Raw genomic sequence first — 18956 nt, 5'->3', positions numbered from 1 at the left:
TCTCGCATTCACGCCTATAATACCGTGATGCGCCCTTCCCTCCGGCCACCTTGTCTCCGCACACCATGGCTCAATCTCGGTTACGCCATCCCAACGCCGCACATCTACCTGTACATCCCACGACGCATCGCAACCACCTCGACCACCAACACTGCACCCATTGACCTGCCCAAACTCGTCATTTCCCCAGGATCTCCCCACCACAATTCCCTCCCCACCTTTCTCGCCTATGCGCAACGAGTCAACCTCACACCGGACAAAACAATCTACGTCGGCACACACTATGAATATACAACCGCGCTGGCGCTCATGCGTCTTGGCTTCTCCCTCTTGCGAATCGGGAGAACTAATGATGCTGGCATTGACTTGATAGGCCACTGGATCTTGGGGCCTTTGCGGGAACCCCTCCCTGTGATTGTACAGTGCAAGGCCCGCAAGTTTGCCCTCAGCCCATCCCATGTCCGCGAACTAGAAGGCTCTTTCCAGGGCACGCCCGCAGACTGGAAGAAAAAGGACGTCCTGGGCCTCCTTGTCACAACACGCAAGGCTACAAAAGGCATTCTCCAGACCCTGTCACAGAGTCGCTGGCCCATGGGCTTCGTCCTCGTGTCTCGAGCAGGCCTAGTCGAACAATTCGTGTGGAATCGCGCGGCGTCAGAGAAAGGATTAGAGGGCGTGGGCGTCACCGTCCGCCATACCCCAAGAGCCCTACTCGACCCCGTCGACATCGTACCAGAAGAAGATCCACCCGATGAGCCCGAAAAGACAAAAAAGCGCCACGAAAAAAAGTTCAAAAACACCGGTACACAAAAAGACATCCAATTAATATGGATGGGCTCCCCCATCTTCCCAGACCGCCATGTCCTCGACCCGCAAACCCTAGGTCTCATGCGATACATCGTACCAGGCGACGACCCGCCCAATCACGCCTCCCCAATCAGAGACCTACGCTACACCACCAAAGTCGGCGTCCCAAAGTACAAATCCACAGCTATGGCCCCCAGTCCGCGGGGTGGCGAAGTCAGACGACAAGTTCAGGGCCGGCCTCGCACTGAAATACCGGCCAGACCACGTGGTCGCCCAAGGAAGCTTGTAGAAGCAGAAACACCAACCATCAAAGCAAAGAAAGCAGGCTCCAAAACAAACAAAAAGAAAGGCATCGTCTCCGAAATACAAACAGACGCAGATCAGAACGACCCCGTACAACCCACGGCGGAAAAAAGACGTCCCGGCCGACCCAAGGGCTCAAAGAATAAACCTAAACTTTCGGCTGATCCTGGGTGAGAGGGAGCACGGCTAGTCGGAATACCTCCGTTGATGCAAGCCATGATGTGGATCATCATCATCACTGCTAGCTGTTCACTTCAGAGCAGATTAGATGTGATTTGAGTACTCAGCACCCCCAGCCACACCATGTGCCACACAAGAGCACGGAGAATAGTCGAGCCAATCGCGTGAGCATGCGAGGATGAAAAAAAAAGGGATGTATGGTTGGAATTGGGTGCGGTGTTCCTATCTATCAGGGCGAGGAGGAAGGGAGTGTGAACATGGGCGAGAGGGCGAGGGGAAGGGTACTTGGAATTTTTCTATGAGATTGAGGGGATAGAAGTCGGGAAGCTGTGATTTGTTCCGACGAGTTCGAACATAAGCGCAGCACAAAACTACTGAAAGGGCGGGGGAAAGAAATACAGGCATTGAGGATGAAGGAGATCTACTACCTCGATGATCCTCTTACAATAAGATATAGTTGACCTCTGACTATCATACAATTACAAAAAAATAACCCGCCTAGTTTCAAGATGCCCTCTTCCTCTCTATCTCGTGCACCCCCTTACCCCCTACTCTGAACCTCTTCACAACTCCCCTTCCCGACAAAACAACCAGCAACACCGTCACCACCGTCACCAGCCCCTAATAATCAAACCGATCCGGCAACACCAGCGGCGCCACCAGACTCCAAGTATACATGGCATAGCAGACCCACGCACTAATAATCTTTGCCCAACTAGCCCAGTATGTTCTCCCCACGGGCACAAAACTGCCCTGGACATCCTTTTCGTCAAAGTTGGTCGTCAGCAGGGTAGCCACCCAGGTTGTGCTGAGGAAGAAGATGATGTGAAAGAGTGTGTAGTTATACTGTGTTGCATTTCTCTCGTCGTCGCGCGGGTTCTTCTTGCCACTGGGCGCGCCCTCGTCGTCATCGTCTTCGCTGTCGGAATCATCAAGGGCGGAGGCGGGGAGGGATCCAGATTCGACGGCGGCGCGGAGGGCGGCTTGGCGCATGTCGCGGCGGGATTCGGGCTGTTGGGTGACGAGGCCGTGTTCGTAGTCTTCGGTGCCGATTTGGGCGTAGCCGGTGCCGTGGGGGTTACCTTGGGAGCCGAGGGCAAGCCCGTAGGTTGCGGCACGGGTCGTGGTATAGGCAACGGTGACGAAGGTGACGATGGCGCCGATGACAATAGTGGCTTTGCGGGTGCCACGCGCGCGGATCAGGGGGTTGCATTGGTGATCGTCGGGCTCCATGCCGACGGCGGAGAGGGTTAGATAGGTGCAGTAGATGGCGACGATTGCGGATTGAGCGAGGCCTGCGCGGGGATTGACGTTTTGGACCGCAGGGTGGATCGAAACGACGGATGATATGAGTAAGAGGAGTAGGTTGATCTAGGTTTTTGATTAGCATGGTGATTATGGTGAGGAGGCTGAGACGAGGAACGTACCGTAATGGCTGCTTGGTTCATGCCGCATCCGCTGCGCGCAAAGTAGATGTACATAACTACGGTCATGGCGAACGATGCCAGATACATGAATAGCGCAGAGCCAACGAGCATGCCAGTCCAGAGCCTCGATTCGGTAACCTCAATCTTCTCCTGGCAATACTCGGCCCAGTTGTGCGCCAAATCAACTAGCAGGATAAGTCCGACCAGCAAGAAAAGACATGCACCAGCCATAGCAAAGTAGTTACCCCATACAATGAAGAAGGAGTTGGGGATGAAAAAGGTCACGACGATGAACAGGAGCCAGCCTGCAATCTTGGGAAGCCAGAAGCCATTCTGGATGCTGGCGCGACCGTCCTTGGAAGACCGCACTCCGATGAGCATGAGGGCCATGAGGACGTGGAAGAAACCGAGGGCAAAGTTGATACGCTGGACTGCAACGTAACCGTAGCACTGCTCGCCATGACATTTGATATCGACGTAGTCGAGGGTCAGATGGGCGAGTTTCTTCATGGCCCAGTCTGTGAGCATAATCCATGAGACGATGGAGTTGATGAGGAGGATGAGAGCATATGCGATACGTGTGGCAATACTATGAGTTTGTTAGTATACAAGTATAGTGTACTACTTGGAGTGTCCTACCTGTTGCCGCATTTTCCACCGCAAGAGCCCATGACGGCGCTGCATGTCGCCGCACCGCAGCAGGAGGCGGCAAGACTCCAAACCTGGGCCACGTCAGTCGCGCGCAACCACGCATGGGATGCGAGTACATACCGTGCCCATAGCGGGCATCGCCATGAAGGGAACCGACAGTAATGCGCCCATGTTTGAAGTGTGCGCAGCAAGTGTGTTGTTGTGGATGATGTGGGCCAGGCACGAAGTGTGAAGGAATGGGGCCGGTGACGTTCACCTGCGGCTCGCAACCCCTGCTGCCAAGCCAGATCCCCCCATGGACGGGCCACGTTATCTCCGACCAACCCTAAACTTATCACCTCTCCCTCCGAGTCCAGCTGATATACCAAGCCTCACCACCACGATGCACCTGTGACCTTTTTGTTTATTGATTCGCTTCTTGATACATATACCGTAGATACCTTTCGTTTATGCTACATATTGCGACATCAGCCCTCTTTCTGTTATCTAACCACGCGCGTCATACCCGTCCCAGTGTTCCCTTATCTATCTGCCCAAGCCTGTTCGATTGCAAGCCTTCGTTGTTTTTGATGTCCATGACCGAGACGTTGCAATAAGTCCTATTGAAAGCGACCATGTTGGTCGCCGAGGAGAAACCTCCCGCCCACAAGAAGACACGCATCCTCTCTGTGGTTGCTGCCACTACTATCGCACTTGCTTGCGGGACAAACGTATGTCCTCGGCCCATGTTTGAGAATCTATATTGACCAACTCCAGTACGCCTACTCAGCATGGGCACCCCAGTTTGCCGAGAAGCTCCAACTGTCCGCTACTGAGAGTAATGTCGTCGTATGTCGCACCGGCTGTAATCACAGTCATGTCGTCTCACCATCGATAGGGAACCGCTGCGAACCTCGGTATGTACGTGTCAGGCATACCGATGGGCTTCATAACGGACAAGAAAAGTCCACGTCTGGCTGCTGTGATTGGCACGTTCGCTTTGTTCGTTGGTTATTACCCTATAAAACTTGGTACAACATTGACCCATGCGTACTTGAGCGATGATGGACACAAACTAATGTCTGATAGCCTATGACGGTGGACCTGGACACATGAGCCTGGCGTTGATATCTTTTTGTTCTTTCTTGAGTGGTGTTGGCAGTTGTGCTGCTTTCTCGGGTGCTTTGAAGACCGGTGGGTTTTATATGCGATGTTGAATGATCGATACTTACGGTGACAGCAACACTCAACTGGCCAACACACCGCGGGTCGGCGACTGCTTTTCCACTGGCTGCTTTCGGCTTGAGCGCATTCTTCTATACCCTGATAGCTGGCATTGCCTTTCCCGGAAACACTTCTAGCCTGCTCATGATGCTATCACTGGCTACCTCCTTTCTTGTCTTGGTCTCTGTCCCCTTTCTCATCGTGGTGGATCACAAGACCGGTACAGGCTACGCCATCCTTCCTACTAGCGAACGCCAACGAAGAGATTCCAACGTCTTACACAAGACGAGATCGAATCGCAGCAAGTACAGTGCAGCTGGTATGCAAGAACCCAGTAAGTACCCCTTTTCGATTTGTCGTCCTTCTGGGCTCCTGCCACTTGCCAACAACAAGCAGCCACAGCAGACGAAGAAGTACCCGGCCCGTCGGCCGAGACTTCCTCCCTCTTGTCTGAGCCTGGAGACATTATAGACGATGTGTCCAACGAAGACGACGTCACTGGCAAGAAAGGGACTCACTCCCGTGCAGATATCACCGGCGTAGCGCTACTCTATAAATCCGAGTTCTGGCAACTATGGATACTCATGGGCCTTCTTACCGGCGTTGGATTGATGACCATCAAGTAAGACCTTGACCAGTTACTATCGTATAGCTCCCTTCAAAGATTTCAAGTGTTGACATGTTCTAGCAATATCGGCCACAACGTCCAAGCACTCTGGACGCACTTCGACGCTACCGCCTCCAAAGAAACAGTAGCCGTCCACCAACTCCGCCACGTCTCCACAATCTCTCTCTTCTCCTTCCTCGGCCGTCTCAGTTCTGGTATCGGCTCAGACATGCTCGTGAAACGCTTCTCCGCCTCGCGCTTCCTTTGCGCTGCCTTCTCCGCCCTCATCTTCTCCCTCGCCCAAATCGCAGCCATCCGCATCTCAGATCCGCACGACCTACGCCTCGTCTCGGGGCTCTCCGGCCTCGCCTATGGTGTCCTTTTTGGTGTTTTCCCTGCCCTCGTGGTCGATGCGTTTGGGCCGTTGGGGTTTGCGGTCAATTGGGGTTGCATGACGCTGGCACCGGTGGTTAGTGGAAATGTGTTCAATTTGTTTTATGGCGCCGTGTTTGATGCGCATTCGGTGGTAGAGCTGAGTGGGGAGCAAGGCTGTGAGGAAGGTGTTGCGTGCTATAGAGCTGCGTATTGGGTCACGCTTGCGTCGTCTGTGCTTGGTCTTGCCGCCTGCTTTTGGGGCATGTATGGGGAGAGGCGGAGGAAGCGGAAGGGAAGTGGGGGGGTTGGAGGACATGAGCGGGATGCCTAGGGGCGTTGGGGGGGTTTGTTTCGGCGCTTTGGTACTGTAGAGAGGACAATCTTGCCAGTGTTGTATCTTTGAGTAAGCGTCCGAGAAATGTATCTTTTTTGGTTTGGTACCAGAGAAGCGGTGTCACTGTATATATGTGTATCCCCCAAACATGTTCCCTTAAACCGTCAAATCCTTGTACACCGGTCCCATAAAACACCACATGTATCCCGCGCCAGAAAAGATAACCGTCTCTCCTTGAAGCTAGACAAAATAAAACAAAAAACAAATCCCATCCATCCACCCATCCATCCAATCTACCCGACACTCCCACCCACCAAACCCCCCCACTCACTTCCCTCCTCACTCCCCACATCCGTCCACGACCCAGGCGTCATCACGCCCTCTACCCGATCACCGCCCAAATCGCTATAGCCGGTGTCGCTAAAGGCAGCGTCGGTGAAGTTTGTGTCTGAGAAGGGGGAGGGTGGGCGCGTGGAGCGTGGGGTTAGGGTTGGGGTGACTATGGCGTCTGCGTCTGCGTCTGTGAAGGGGGAGGATGGGGAGGATGAGGGGGATTGGGGTTGGGGTTGGGTGGGGGTTGAGGGGCGGGAGGGGGAGGTGAATGAGTGGAAGGATTGGTCTTGGGGGGTGGTGGGTGTGTTGGTGGCGGGAGGTTCGTGGGTGTGTTGTTCCGGGGTGAGATCCATGAGGGTAGCTGTGCTTGAGGGTGGAGAGGATGCTGGGACCGTGTTACTTGCGAGTGTAGTGGTGGGTTCGATGTACGGGAATGGTTTTGGGGAGGGTGCTTCGTCGTCTTGGTCGTTGTGGTCGAAGAGGACGGCGTCGTCGGAGAAGGGGGTGGAGGTGTTGGCTGCGGTGCTCGAGCCTGCTGCGAAGCCTGATACACCGCGATGACGTAGGCCAGCGTCCGAGGCGTTGTTGGTTGCGCCTGTGGTGTCGCCCCTGAGCATGCCGTCGTGTCCGACAAGGGTGTCGAAGCTCTTTGCGCGATCGCTTCTGTCTTGACTGGTTTCATGTCTCTTTCGTCCCATTTCGGCAGCCTCGTCCCCGATCCTGGCTAGCTCGTCTAGATCGACGGCGACGCCCTCTTCCCGGGCCCTTCTGATCAGCTCATTTCTGTTCCGTCTGATCAATTCCTCTCTCCGCTTTGCATGTGCGTCGTGGTTGTCGGACGATTCGCTGGATCGACGGGGCTGGATGTCATCGCCGAGGGAGTGCAGGGCAACTGCGATCTTGCGACGGGACTGGTCGACCCATTGGCGGACTTGAGGGGACTCGTAGATTGCGATACCGGCGGCAACAATGACGGATGCGGCGATGATGATGCCTGTTGTGAGGGGGTGATTAGGGCGGTTTGGTGGATGGGACGAGGAGCCGAGGCCTGCGAGCAGGTTGGCAAGAGTGAGTTGGAGACATGTATTGGGAATAGAAAGAGAGAGAGAGGGGAAGGGAGATTGGAGAGATGAGGAAGCTGTAAACTTTGAGCACGGAAAGTGACACGGATAGACGTACCTTTGGCCAGTGGCGCAGGCATCTTGCAGCTGTTCGAAGCACGAGCTTGCCAGCTGATGTGGTGTGACTTGGGGTTGGTTTTCCGAGTTCGAGTTGAAAGTATGTATAAAAGACGATGCGAAAGGAAGAACTGGGTGTAAAAGTAGACAGTAGGCAGGATAAGGAAAGGCAAGAAAACAGAAGAGCAGTCAGAAAGGGGAGGAGAGAGAGAGAGAGAGAGAGAGAGAGAGAGAGAGAGAGAGAGAAAGCTAGAGAGGCTTACGGCGTGGCCTGGTGGAAGAAGCGTCGTCACTGAAATGTCGCCGCCACCCGTTTCGCTCTCCCTCTCGCTCAACCACCGACACAGCCGCGCCGTCTCCCCCAGGCTCCATTCGAGTACAATGCTGCTCTTCTCCCCCACAAAGCGAAACGGGAATGGTGGGGTTCGCGTATACTCGTGACGCGCTAATGGCCGGCCCGGGGCAAGTTGCATTCACTCGACGAAGTGTATACCCTTGGCCGTCCTTCATCCTCCTACAACTCCCACAACACCAGATGAGCCATGAGCCATGAGCCATGAGCCATGAGCCATGAGCCATGAGCCATGAGCACACTACAACCACACACAAACAGACGATACAAAACAGTCCTCCATCCCTCTGAATTCTTCTGACCTGTTACCCCCACTCCTCTCATTCTCCTCGACATCACCTAGTTTCTCCTTTTCTTTCGGCCGCCATCTTCGCTGCACTGCACCCGATGATCATCTTGGCTTGCCTTGCTTGTCTCCCGTGTGCACAATGCGCTCCGAGGCAAACCATGCGAGAGCCGTATGCACATGTGCACGGCGGCTAGTAACAAGCTTCTCGACTCAAAAGGTCCTTTTCAACATGAAGCGCTCCCGAACATGTGCTTATCTTGCACAATTTCACTCTCCAAAACAGGCTCACTACTTCACATTCAGTCTGCCCTACCAGTGTCATGTCCATCGGCAGTTCTGCATACCCAATGCATGATGCACGCAACCTCCATTAGCTAGCTGGCCATCGCACAAACCCACGCCACCAAAACATTTTCTTCGCGTCAATTCAGCTCCTTTCGACCACTCTAATCCATCAATTCTATAGCTTTAATTCATAAAGGATCAATTTCATTATTCGAGTTTCAAACGATCCTCTATGAAATTCGACAAATAATGGCTTCACCCTTCACCGAACCAGGTGGCTACCTCTCCCCAGTCTTCCGCCCCACTCCTACGTACACCTCACAAATTGGACGTGACCACGACCCAGATGCAGAATGCCACATCTGCAGCTTTCCCCTTTTCACCTCCACCTACAGGCTGCCGCGACCTCTGTCTCACGCAATGCAACCACTTCATCAATGAATCCCATCTCAACACCTGGATCCAGCGCGAACCAGGAACCTGTCCGTTCTGAAACCATCACCTTGCACTCTTTGTCCAACAAGTCGTTTCACAGATGCTAAGCCAGGGACATAGGGTCGCTGTACTTTGACAATGTTTTCACCACCATGTTTCCTGCTCTCGACGCTGCTTCGAACTGAACGTGAATCTGCAACATCCACTATACGAATCAATTCATACGGCACAAGTCACAGAGTTCTATCCAGAATAGCTCTCCACAACTGATAATACATGTTTAGACATGCTCATCACACTCCACCCGGGTGAGATGCCTTGACTCCTGCTAAATCATTGTACATGAACAGATGGCCATCGAATGCCACTATGTATCTGAGATACTACATAGTGTTCATGATACACGCACCACTCAATCCACATATCACTTCACAATGTCGCCATCTTCGTTCCTTCGCATACATATTTAATCGAATCTCCCGACGCGATAATACAGGTGTTCAAATCGCTTCTCAAGCGCCACTTGGTAACAAGCCCTTCCCCACAAACGAGAAAGCAAACAGAATTCAAAACGACGACAGTCACACATCAGCAACGTCAGTCCCGCGGTATCTGAAAAGTCGTACATGTTTAGACTTGTTTCTTCTTGATCCCAGGTAGAAACAAAAAGTTGAACTTTCGGTCTTCAATATGTTCGTTCGCTTTGTCCTCTCAGCGCTTTCCATGGTCTTTGCGGCCTCAGGCATGGACATCTTGGTACAAGAAGATACTATTCACGTCCTTGTCACCTCCAAGACCACTATGTCACTCCCGTCCACCTTAGTGCCACGTCAATGGACCCCCTCACCCCTCCCAGTCTGGTCAGACCCTTCACCAGCTCCAATTTGGTCAGACCCTTCACCACCTCCAATTTGGTCAGAACCTTCCGCAGCCCCAATCTGGTCCGCAGCTCCTATATGGTCTGAACCAGCCGCACCCATCTGGACCAGCCCTCCCATCCTATCCGAACCCGCAGCACCCATCTGGACACCCACACCCACACCCCTGCCCCCTTCTCCCACCCCCTCACACAACCCACCCACACCCAGTCCCCCAAACCCCAAGCAAACCCTCAGCAACGCCATCATCGCCGCTGTTTTCTTCGGCGGCTTCTTCGCTGTCGCCATTCTGGGCGGCTTGCTGGCGTGCGCGATGCGCAAGTGCCGCGCTGCTCGTGGGAAGCCGGATGTGAATGAAGCGGGCCGGGATGCGGATGTTGAGTTGGGCGTGCGGGAGAATATGGAGGTCGATTGTACGGCGCGGGATTCGGTGGCTCGGGCTGAGGAGACTGTGACGGTGTCGTCGTTGCCGCTGCCCGCTGGGCATGTTCGGTGGAGCCGGGAGGGTGGATGGTTTGTTCATTAGGGGTGGGGCAGTTGGGCTCGTGGGTTGATTCTTTTTCTTTTTCTTTTTCTTTTTCTTTTTCTTTTTCTTTTTCTTTTTCTTTGTTGTAGTGGATTATTTTATCTGCCGTAGCGGTGTCTTTCACTCTCTACGAGCTCGGTGGGGATGCATGTGTGTTATGATGTTTAAATATGATGAGATCTAGTTCAAATTGCCTTTGAACATTCCCCGATGCTGTGAAAGGTATGTGTGTGAGTGATTTGAATCATTGAATATGTGAGGTAAACTTGTAGATTTATTTCAACGTTCTTGCTTCGATCGTAAATCGTATTCGATCGTAAATCGTAGTTGAGGATATCGTCAGCTTTGTGCTGGAAAAGTGTAAAGAGTATGCTGCGTTGCAATGAGCTGAGGATACAATTAGATTACATGCTTGCGTTGGAAAAGGATGTGGATATTGGCACTATTTTGATGGTATTGCACTTGGTGGAAATTCTGTGAGAAGAAGAGCGGATTCGTCCCCAATTCTCATCATGTTTCCGCTCGACGAGAGCATCCTTCGGATATAATGAAATCATGTGTATCAAAGGCGCACACAGTATCAGAAAGAACTCTGCATGCAAACAAAGGATACCGACCCATTCCATCTCCACAGTTCCCCTTTACCACGACTATTCAAGACTCGCACAACGCAGAACATTTCATTATTCCCTCGTCAGCGTTCGAAACCATACAACATCACAACAATACATCTAAAACCACCCCTTCCCAACCCCCCAACACCCATCCCCAACCGAAAAATAACACAACTCAACACCATGTCCACCCCACCCCGAGGCACCCTCCCCCACCGCACAACCGTAATCATCATCTCCATCCTCTCCACAACCCTCCTCTTCGCAACAATCCTAGCAACAATCCACCTCATCCGCAAACGCCGCCGCACTAAAGCTAAAATAGCTCAATCCGCTGATATAGAAGCTACTCTCCAGCGCGCTAGGCTCCCTGTCCTAACCCTCGATACACGTACCACTGCTTCAAGAACGCGTGGGCCGCAGCACTCAGCTCGCGCGCTGGTGTCGCAGCACATGCACATGGCCGTTGGGCAAGTGGGTACGCCGGTGTCATTGACACGAGTACGTGCGCCGTCGCTGCCGCTGCCACTGCCACTGCCGCTGCCGCTGGGTGATCGCCATGTGCATGTGGCGGGTGTGTCGAGGGGTCCGGTACGTGTACTAGATGATAAAGCGTGGCGCGGTAGAAGTCCAGTTCGGTATGCTTCGCTGCCTCCTGGTGTAGGCGGGAGGAATAGAGTGAGATGTGCATCACAGCCTCGTGGTGTTGGCGAGAGGAATGCTGGGAGCGGTCTAGGAAGGCATGGTATGCACGACAGGAAGATTTCTGCGATGGTCTAGGCAATTGGATTTGGGGTGGTGGTGTGGATGTTGCGAGGGCTTGTTAGGATTTGCTGGAGAGAAAGTTTGTGGGGTTTTGGTAGGGAGATGAGGGGGTTTTTTGTAGTGGTTTATGGAGCTGGGTTGCGCGTGAGAAGTCGTGGCTGGAGTAGATGGAGAGAGTTGTAAATAGAAACGATAACTGTGTGATTCGCGAAGAAAAGATATAAACATAGAAACAGACTCACTACGGTAAAAAATTGTTTACTGTAGAATAGTACGCTAGGGGTTTACTATATAGGTGTAAACTAACCTTATGTATACCTATAAATAGGTTTAAAGTGGTGGTTTACTTTTATAGTAGGGATTTAAATTAAGTATAAAAAGTAGTTTTATTTCTAGTATACGCTATAATACCTAACTAAGACTAAAAGGGGTAGAAAAGATTAGCTTCACGCTATACGCATATATAACATAATAATAAGTTATAATATTTTTACTAATAGGAGGTGGTGATAATAGAGGTAGTGGTAGAGGTAGTAGAGGTGGTGATAATAGAGGTGATGGAGGTGGTGGAGGTGGTGGTAGAGGTAGTAGAGGTGGTGGAGGTAGTAGAGGTGGTAGAGGTAGTAGAGGTGGTGGAGGTGGTGGAGGTGGTAGAGGTGGTAGAGGTAGTAGAGGTGGTGGAGGTGGTGGAGGTGGTGGAGGTGGTGATAGAGGTGGTGAAGAAGATTAAAGAAAGGAGGGGTAAAATACTTAAATAGTAGGAAACTAGGTATTACTACGTAATACTAGTAGATTGATAGAAGTAGAAATAAAAGTAGTTTACTTTTATGGAATACATAGTATAATAAACCCTATTTAGGTTTACCTCTTCTACCTAAACCACTTCTTAGTCTACTTTAGATAAATATGGCTACTGTAAACCGGTTTTGTACCGTAGTGACTTTGACTAATGAAGTTGGCGAGACAAAAGATTGATCAAGGGACTGGACAGTAACACCATCATATCTATGTGTTTTGGAATCCAAATCTAGTTGAACAGATGTATTCGGTCACAGAGTGTGGACCCACCTCCTGTTTATTAACAAACACAAAAACATAAGATATCTCACTAACGTGCAACAACAGGCTGAATATACAACTCCGCCATTCCCTTCCCCCTCCCAAAATAAACTTGCGCATCTAGAACCAAAGCTCCATCCTCAACATCATCATCCTCGTCTTCCCCAATAATAAACACTTCTTCCTCCCCGCACTGCGCGTGCTCAACCACCCCCCATCAGCAGTACCTCCAGAATCCAGACTCGGCCCCAACCAAGCACTCTGAATCCGACAAACAGCCTCAATCAGCACCGGCTCATTCGACTCTGCCGCAAACTTCCCAAGCGCCGTAACCTGGCCCGCCGACAGCGTCTCCCCCACCATCTCAGAACGCGAGCCAGACGCCCACGGCGACCCGCGTACGGACAAACGAGACGCAAGACCCTGCTCCATTGCAGAGACTGCATCTCGATGCAGCGTGTGCGCAGGCAAGCCCGTGGCCAGAAACATTCGGGTTATAACATCCAGCCCGACGTGCAGGGGCTTGCGGTCAGGCGGGATATACAACTCACCGAATTTTTCTACTTGGGCGTTGACGGACGAGGTGCAGCTGGGTATGTGATTGTGGGCTTGGAGTTCAATGTCTTGGGCGTTGGGGTGCTGGTGTTGGGTGCGGTGTGAGAAGGGGAGGGGGTGTGGGCGTGGATATGTGTGGAAGCGTGCGAGGATGCAGGTTACGGCTACGCCGCAGCAGCCGGTTATGAGCAACCCGAGTTGGAGGGATGTGAGGCCCATGTTACGGGATATAGTTGATTTAGATACGGGGGTTGGGGGTTGGGGGTGGGGTAGAGTTGCGTTTGTGGGTTTTGTGAAGGAGTGGTCTGTGAAGCTGGTATGGTACTTGCCAGTCTATTGGGGTCATCCTGGATAGGGAAGCTCAAGGCTGTAATTATAGTGGTCGTATTCACTCTGCGTTGTGTGAGTGAAATAAGTGAATTGTGTGATGTTTCTGGAACTTGTGCAATATTATTGTATTGTGAGCAAATATGGAGAGCTACACAGTGACACAATTGTCTTGGTCGGTCAGGTGTAGCCTTCCATCATGAGCATTGACAGACACCAACTGGGAAGCTTGTGATTGCTGCTCTAAATACGTTTTGACATGATGATGCCTTTATCAATCGAGGTGTTGATGCGCATAAAATTGTTATATTTCGACCCGTGCTAAGTGCAAAAACATTTCCTGGAATTACTCATACTCTAATATATCAATAGTCTCCAATATCCGTATGTCAAAGTGACGTAGAGAGCACATTGCAGACATAATTCCACCCCGGCCTCCCACATTTACCACTATTGTCTCAAACCCAAACCAAATCTAGGGCTAACCTAAACTCAGTTCACCTCATCCATTGCTCAGGATCAAACAAAAGCGCAACAAGCAGGCAGCAACACCGCCATATGCTCCCGCAGCCGGACTCCCAGAAGAATGACCATCGGGGCTTCATACGCTCTCTCTGTTTTAACTGTCGGGGAGCGGTCTAGCCAGGAGGCCGGTAATGATGATGATGTTGTAGAATACTTTTGGAGAATAGAGTTTTGTCTCAAGCTGCGATTGACGGTCAATGTTTGCTTACTTGCATTCGCATGTCCTTTTCAGCGGGAGCACGTAGGATTCATGTCCACATGGCGTTGTGCAGCTGCTGGCATCTAAACTGGTGGAGTTTTTAATATTCTGTGTGAGATTACACAAGTCTCTTGTCGTCACTGTCGTCGACTTGAAATTTCGTACATTCGGTTTACAGAGTTTTTCGCGTCTACAGGGAAAACCTCACATCCCCAAGCAATTCTAGATGGAAACTTGCTGTGTAAAAGGAGAATGGTATCCCGACATAGTCCTCAATTTCAATCGAACTGTTCTTGAAATAGTTTCACATTATCATTACTTTTCCGCCCGACTACCACCAACGTACAAAACCCTTGCCATCCCCGTCATCCATCCTCCTCCACAGAACCAATCGCACCCCACTCTTCCCTCCTCAACTCAATACTACATCCAGCTAACTCTGTCCGTCACCCGGGCATCGGCAAACCGTTTTATCAGCACACATCCAGGGCGCAGGTATCTGTTCCTTCTTGGCCGCGACCTCAGCAATAGTCTCTGTGGAGACGCAGAGCCAGGCACCGCCCTTCATGGTCTGGCAATTATCGCCTATGCTCGGGTTCATCTTGTACAAGTCCCCTAGAAGGACGCCGGTTGCGGTTAGGATGTTTCCGCAGTCTTCGTCGGGCTTAATGTAGGTAAGTTGCGTGCAGTCCTTGGTCATGTCCTTGAAAATGGGGATGGACTTGTGGCCGCGCTTTGAGTTCTTTGGTTCGGGTGGGTTGTCGGCGGAGGCGGTGGAGAAAGCGAGGGCCGCGAAGGCGAGGAGAGGGAGGCCGAGCATCGCTATGTAATTTTTTTTTGATATGATTTGGTGAGGAGGATTGAGTGTTTAGTTTTTGAGAGTGGTGGTGGTGGTGGTGGTGGTGTTGGACTTCCTGGTAAACAGCGGGTGTTTATATACCACATCTTTCATGTTTTGATGGGACTAGGTTTACATTAGTTCCAGAGCCGCATTGACGGCGTTGAGGTGCGGCCGTGCCAGGACGGGAACACATTCGGACCTTTGTCACATTCGGTGAGTCGACGCTTGTCGTCTGTAGTCCTGTGGTGATCTCGGAACTATAGTACTAAATCTGTCCGCTGGGATCCTCGTGTTAAGGTACCTAGCAGTGACTCTCTACAATTCGGCCCACAGGATCCTTGTAATAGAAGCTCATATCCGCAAGCTTATTCGAAGTTAGATCTCCAAGTGAGCAACGCAGTGCAAGACTCATCGATATCGCATTGTACCTTACACACACTCAAACAAACGTCTGCGGCTCCCGATAGCTCCACTTCTGAGAACGCCAGGCTCCCCCCCACCCCCCAGAGATAGGATCGTAATGGGAAAGCTTATTCGGTAGTACTTTCCATGCAGGTAAATTACGAGCCAGTAAGTGTGGTGGCTCGAGTGCCGAGGCCGCCTCTCGGTAGTATTACCCTGCAGTACCATTGATTACGCCCGGTGTCTTTATCGAACCCTTGATCGCAGGTCACAAAGTCAGCATGGTACGACGGTGCTATAAATACTTGCGGTCAGATATGAGGGGCGGTGGATGGAAGTAAGCAATATAGTATAGTAGCCTTTGGTTATAGATACACCTACTCTAGTATGCTTACTGTGAGGTAGTTGTAAGTTGCGTGGTGGAGAAATCATCAGAACTTTGTCACGACAACACCGCGGGTACGGCTCCGCAAGCAACTAATTGGACGGTCAGCGGAGAGCTTCGCCTAGCCTTTGGCTGCGTCACGAGGAATAAGTATTGTTTGGCCATGTGTGCTGACAGCATGTGAAGATCGCAATGAGGGGCATTTAGCGGTCTGTCAACAGAATGAAGATGGCGGAGAGACTTGTTGCCAGAATGTCAACGTTGTGAAAAATGCCGGACGCTGGACAAGAGAGGTACGGTAGGTAAGTTAGGGAAGTAGATAGGTTGGGATTACTTTTACTCATCAAATATTTGACAGTAACAGTCCATTTCACATAAGACACGCATCTCAGGTTCTCAGAAAAAAAACACGCTGTACTCAAAGCCATTGTCAGAAAAGTCATAATTGATCAAGCCTTACTTCTGTATCCTTCCCGCATATTTCCTCAACTCCCCTATGCCTTACCCAGATACAAAGCCTGGGCATTGCAGTAGCTCTTCAGCCCACCAACACCCCACTCCGCGCCGACACCACTCTCCTTGTGTCCTCCAAACGGCACACGAGGGTCCAGCTCCAAGTGTGTGTTGACCCAAACACTACCCGCCTCGATATTCCTCGCCACGCGGTTCGCACGCTCGATATTCTTCGACCAAACGCTAGCGCCCAAGCCCATGGGGGTGTTGTTGGCCTGCGCAATGGCATCGGCTTCGTCAGTGAAGGTGAGGAAGGGCACGATGGGGCCAAAGGGCTCTTCGACCACGATTCTTGATTTCGAGTCTGGGCGCTCGATGATGGTGGGTGTGATGAAGTAGCCTGGGCCGGAGGGGACCTTGCCACCGGTAGCGACTTTCCAATTCTCCTTTTCGATGTCGGAGATGAAGCCTTTGACGCGCTCGTATTGCATGGAGTTTTGCACCGGGCCGAGGAAGACGTCGGGCTGGTTGCCGGGACCGACCTTTTGGAGATGATGTTAGTTCATACTCGGGTGAATTGGGACGATGAACAACTTGCCTTGAAGGCTTCAGTCTCCCTGACGAGGGCCTGGAGGAACTTGTCGGCAATGCTTTCTTGGACGAAAATGCGCTTGAGAGCCAAGCAGATCTAGATTGTTTTGTTAGTTAACGACGACAGGTTGTGAAAAGAGACTCGTCAATGTACCTGGCCAGAGTTCAAGAAGGACAATGTGGCGATCTTCTTTGCGACTTCGTCAACATCGACGTCGTCGAATACGAGCGCTGGGTCGTTTCCACCACTGGACACCTCACGTTAGCACACTGCATCGGCTGTTCTTCGTACATGGGCCAAAACTTACAGCTCAAGTGTCACCCTCTTCAACGTTTTACTCGCACTCTCCATGACCTTCTTGCCCGTGAAGGTACTTCCTGTGAAACTAATCTTGGCTGGAACGGGATGGCTGGTCAACATGGGACCCAGATCATCTCCTCCACTGAGTGCTTGTAGCACACCAGGCGGGAAGAATCTCTGTGCCAACTCGACCAGCTTCAGACCTCCAGCTGGGGTGAAAGGACTTGGCTTGACGATCATGGTGCAACCGGTCAAGAGCGCAGGGGCAATCTTGCCAACAGCGAGGTGCATAGGGAAATTCCAGGGCACGATACCGACGGCAACACCGAGAGGAACGTAGCGCACGACTATGGTCTTGTTCTCTTCATCGTAGGTCTCTTCTGGGATGGAAAGCTTGCAAATGCTACGGATCCAGTGGACAGAGGCGTCGAGCTCGGCGCGTGCGAACATCAGCTACATCAATGCTGTCAGCCTGGGGTCTACAAGCAAGATGCGATAGTAAGGTGGGTGATTACATACCGGCTTTCCTTGCTCTGAAGTGAGCATCTGTGAAAAGTTCTCCTTCTCTTCCTCCAGTGCGTCGGCATAGGCCTCGAGTGCCTTCCTGCGCTCGTCCCATGGAACCTTGGACCATGACTTGCCAGCTTCTGTTGCAGCCTCGCATGCGCGGTCAACATCTTCACGGGTTGACACTGGGACTTCTGGGCCATCCTCTCCGGTTGCAGGGTTGGTAGAATGACGAGTCTGCTTTGTGGACTCGAGCTTGCCATTGATGACATTGCGGAATGTCTTCCAGTCAAGAGGCTCAAACTTGGCCATGATTGCTGATTCAATGAATGGGTATCTTTGCTCTGAAAAGTTGGTATGAGCAGGGAAAACTAAAGGAATGGGGATCAGGGCAGTAGGAAGGTTTGGCACGCATTCGAGACCATCCGATTGATTTATACGCAGACAGTTACCCCTCCTCCCATGTCGAAGTGGGGTATGCCTCGGTGGCGTCAACACACCAACCCACCCAGATTCTCGATGCGGAGCAACCGGTACACAGGCACGGCTAGTAGAAGGTTAGCCTGAATCCACGAAAAACTGTGCGCCTAGTCTAATACAGTTACATTCGGTTCAAAAAAGGCGGTTTGCTTTGCAACAGTGAGTGAGTTGAAGTTGCGCCTGTTTGTGCCAACGCATCATGTAACACTCGCTGCGAACATGAGTAGATCAGGGGTGAATTGTATACTCTACTTTGCTCCCTCCATGCACTCATCATGAGATGTAGGTATTGCATGGCGAAGGACGATTTGTATCACCACGACTAGGTAGGAGTAGGCACCGGTAGAGAGAGAGCAGATGAAGGGATGACTAATACCTACATGGCCAAGAAGTCGAATCTTAGCATGACCAACCAATCGTCCCCCTTTGACCTTTGGATGATTATATGATCAAACTCCCATAGGGGCCGGCAATTGGTTCGGCCCCGTACTCTACATGGCTTCGCTTGTCTTCTGAACATTCTTGTTCTTTTTTGTGTAGCCGACTCCAGTGGCCGTGCTTGGCCGGGCGGGTCCAGCCCACATAGCCTTGCGGGACCATGGCCATCTTTGGACAGCGTGCGGAGGGAAACAGTTCATGAGGTTTCTACAATCACGGGGTCCCATGACTTGTTGCATACTATTCTATCTTTGCGGGGTTAGCTGTGTCGCTTCTCCACAGTATCGTATCGTGGTGCGCGGGGAATCTTAAAGAAGGTGAAAATAAAATGACCGGAAAGTAGAAGCTTCT

At 51.6% G+C, this 18956-nt stretch overlaps 9 protein-coding genes across 9 annotated transcripts; 4 read left to right on the top strand and 5 right to left on the bottom strand.

The window, feature by feature from the left end:
* Positions 1–27: 27 nt before the first annotated feature.
* On the top strand, positions 28–1284 carry IAQ61_000727 (uncharacterized protein; the record flags this gene model as incomplete). Its single annotated transcript, XM_003842580.2, has 1 exon — positions 28–1284. The coding sequence occupies one exon, from the start codon at positions 28–30 to the stop codon at positions 1282–1284; it is 1257 nt and encodes a 418-aa protein (XP_003842628.2).
* Positions 1285–1911: 627 nt separating this feature from the next.
* IAQ61_000726 (uncharacterized protein) lies at positions 1912–3539 on the bottom strand (the record flags this gene model as incomplete). The annotated part of the gene is made up of 4 exons (XM_003842581.2): positions 1912–2661; positions 2718–3306; positions 3357–3439; positions 3489–3539. 4 exons carry the CDS (start codon positions 3537–3539, stop codon positions 1912–1914), a joined length of 1473 nt encoding a protein of 490 aa, XP_003842629.2.
* Positions 3540–3982: 443 nt separating this feature from the next.
* IAQ61_000725 (uncharacterized protein) lies at positions 3983–5884 on the top strand (the record flags this gene model as incomplete). Its single annotated transcript, XM_066094795.1, has 7 exons — positions 3983–4078; positions 4125–4196; positions 4246–4378; positions 4437–4541; positions 4588–4905; positions 4968–5193; positions 5260–5884. The coding sequence occupies 7 exons, from the start codon at positions 3983–3985 to the stop codon at positions 5882–5884; spliced, it is 1575 nt and encodes a 524-aa protein (XP_065955103.1).
* Positions 5885–6180: 296 nt separating this feature from the next.
* Positions 6181–7421, bottom strand: IAQ61_000724 (uncharacterized protein; the record flags this gene model as incomplete). Its single annotated transcript, XM_066094794.1, has 2 exons — positions 6181–7214; positions 7400–7421. 2 exons carry the CDS (start codon positions 7419–7421, stop codon positions 6181–6183), a joined length of 1056 nt encoding a protein of 351 aa, XP_065955102.1.
* A 2028-nt stretch (positions 7422–9449) lies between these two features.
* IAQ61_000723 (uncharacterized protein) lies at positions 9450–10163 on the top strand (the record flags this gene model as incomplete). Its single annotated transcript, XM_003842584.2, has 1 exon — positions 9450–10163. The coding sequence occupies one exon, from the start codon at positions 9450–9452 to the stop codon at positions 10161–10163; it is 714 nt and encodes a 237-aa protein (XP_003842632.2).
* A 797-nt stretch (positions 10164–10960) lies between these two features.
* Positions 10961–11557, top strand: IAQ61_000722 (uncharacterized protein; the record flags this gene model as incomplete). The annotated part of the gene is made up of 1 exon (XM_066094793.1): positions 10961–11557. One exon carries the CDS (start codon positions 10961–10963, stop codon positions 11555–11557), a length of 597 nt encoding a protein of 198 aa, XP_065955101.1.
* A 1164-nt stretch (positions 11558–12721) lies between these two features.
* Positions 12722–13375, bottom strand: IAQ61_000721 (uncharacterized protein; the record flags this gene model as incomplete). The annotated part of the gene is made up of 1 exon (XM_066094792.1): positions 12722–13375. One exon carries the CDS (start codon positions 13373–13375, stop codon positions 12722–12724), a length of 654 nt encoding a protein of 217 aa, XP_065955100.1.
* A 1265-nt stretch (positions 13376–14640) lies between these two features.
* IAQ61_000720 (uncharacterized protein) lies at positions 14641–15027 on the bottom strand (the record flags this gene model as incomplete). The annotated part of the gene is made up of 1 exon (XM_003842586.1): positions 14641–15027. One exon carries the CDS (start codon positions 15025–15027, stop codon positions 14641–14643), a length of 387 nt encoding a protein of 128 aa, XP_003842634.1.
* Positions 15028–15836: 809 nt separating this feature from the next.
* On the bottom strand, positions 15837–18488 carry IAQ61_000719 (uncharacterized protein). Its single transcript, XM_066094791.1, has 6 exons — positions 18287–18488; positions 17700–18234; positions 17188–17633; positions 17034–17127; positions 16887–16976; positions 15837–16830 (listed from the first exon to the last, which is right to left on the bottom strand). The coding sequence occupies exons 2-6, from the start codon at positions 17997–17999 to the stop codon at positions 16330–16332; spliced, it is 1431 nt and encodes a 476-aa protein (XP_065955099.1). The 5' UTR covers positions 18000–18234; positions 18287–18488; the 3' UTR covers positions 15837–16329.
* Between the last annotated feature and the right edge of the window lie 468 nt (positions 18489–18956).

Source organism: Plenodomus lingam, assembly GCF_022343315.1.
Source record: "Plenodomus lingam strain CAN1 chromosome Unknown contig_11, whole genome shotgun sequence".
Lineage (NCBI taxonomy): Eukaryota > Fungi > Ascomycota > Dothideomycetes > Pleosporales > Leptosphaeriaceae > Plenodomus > Plenodomus lingam.
This window is presented reverse-complemented; position numbering and strand designations above follow the sequence as displayed.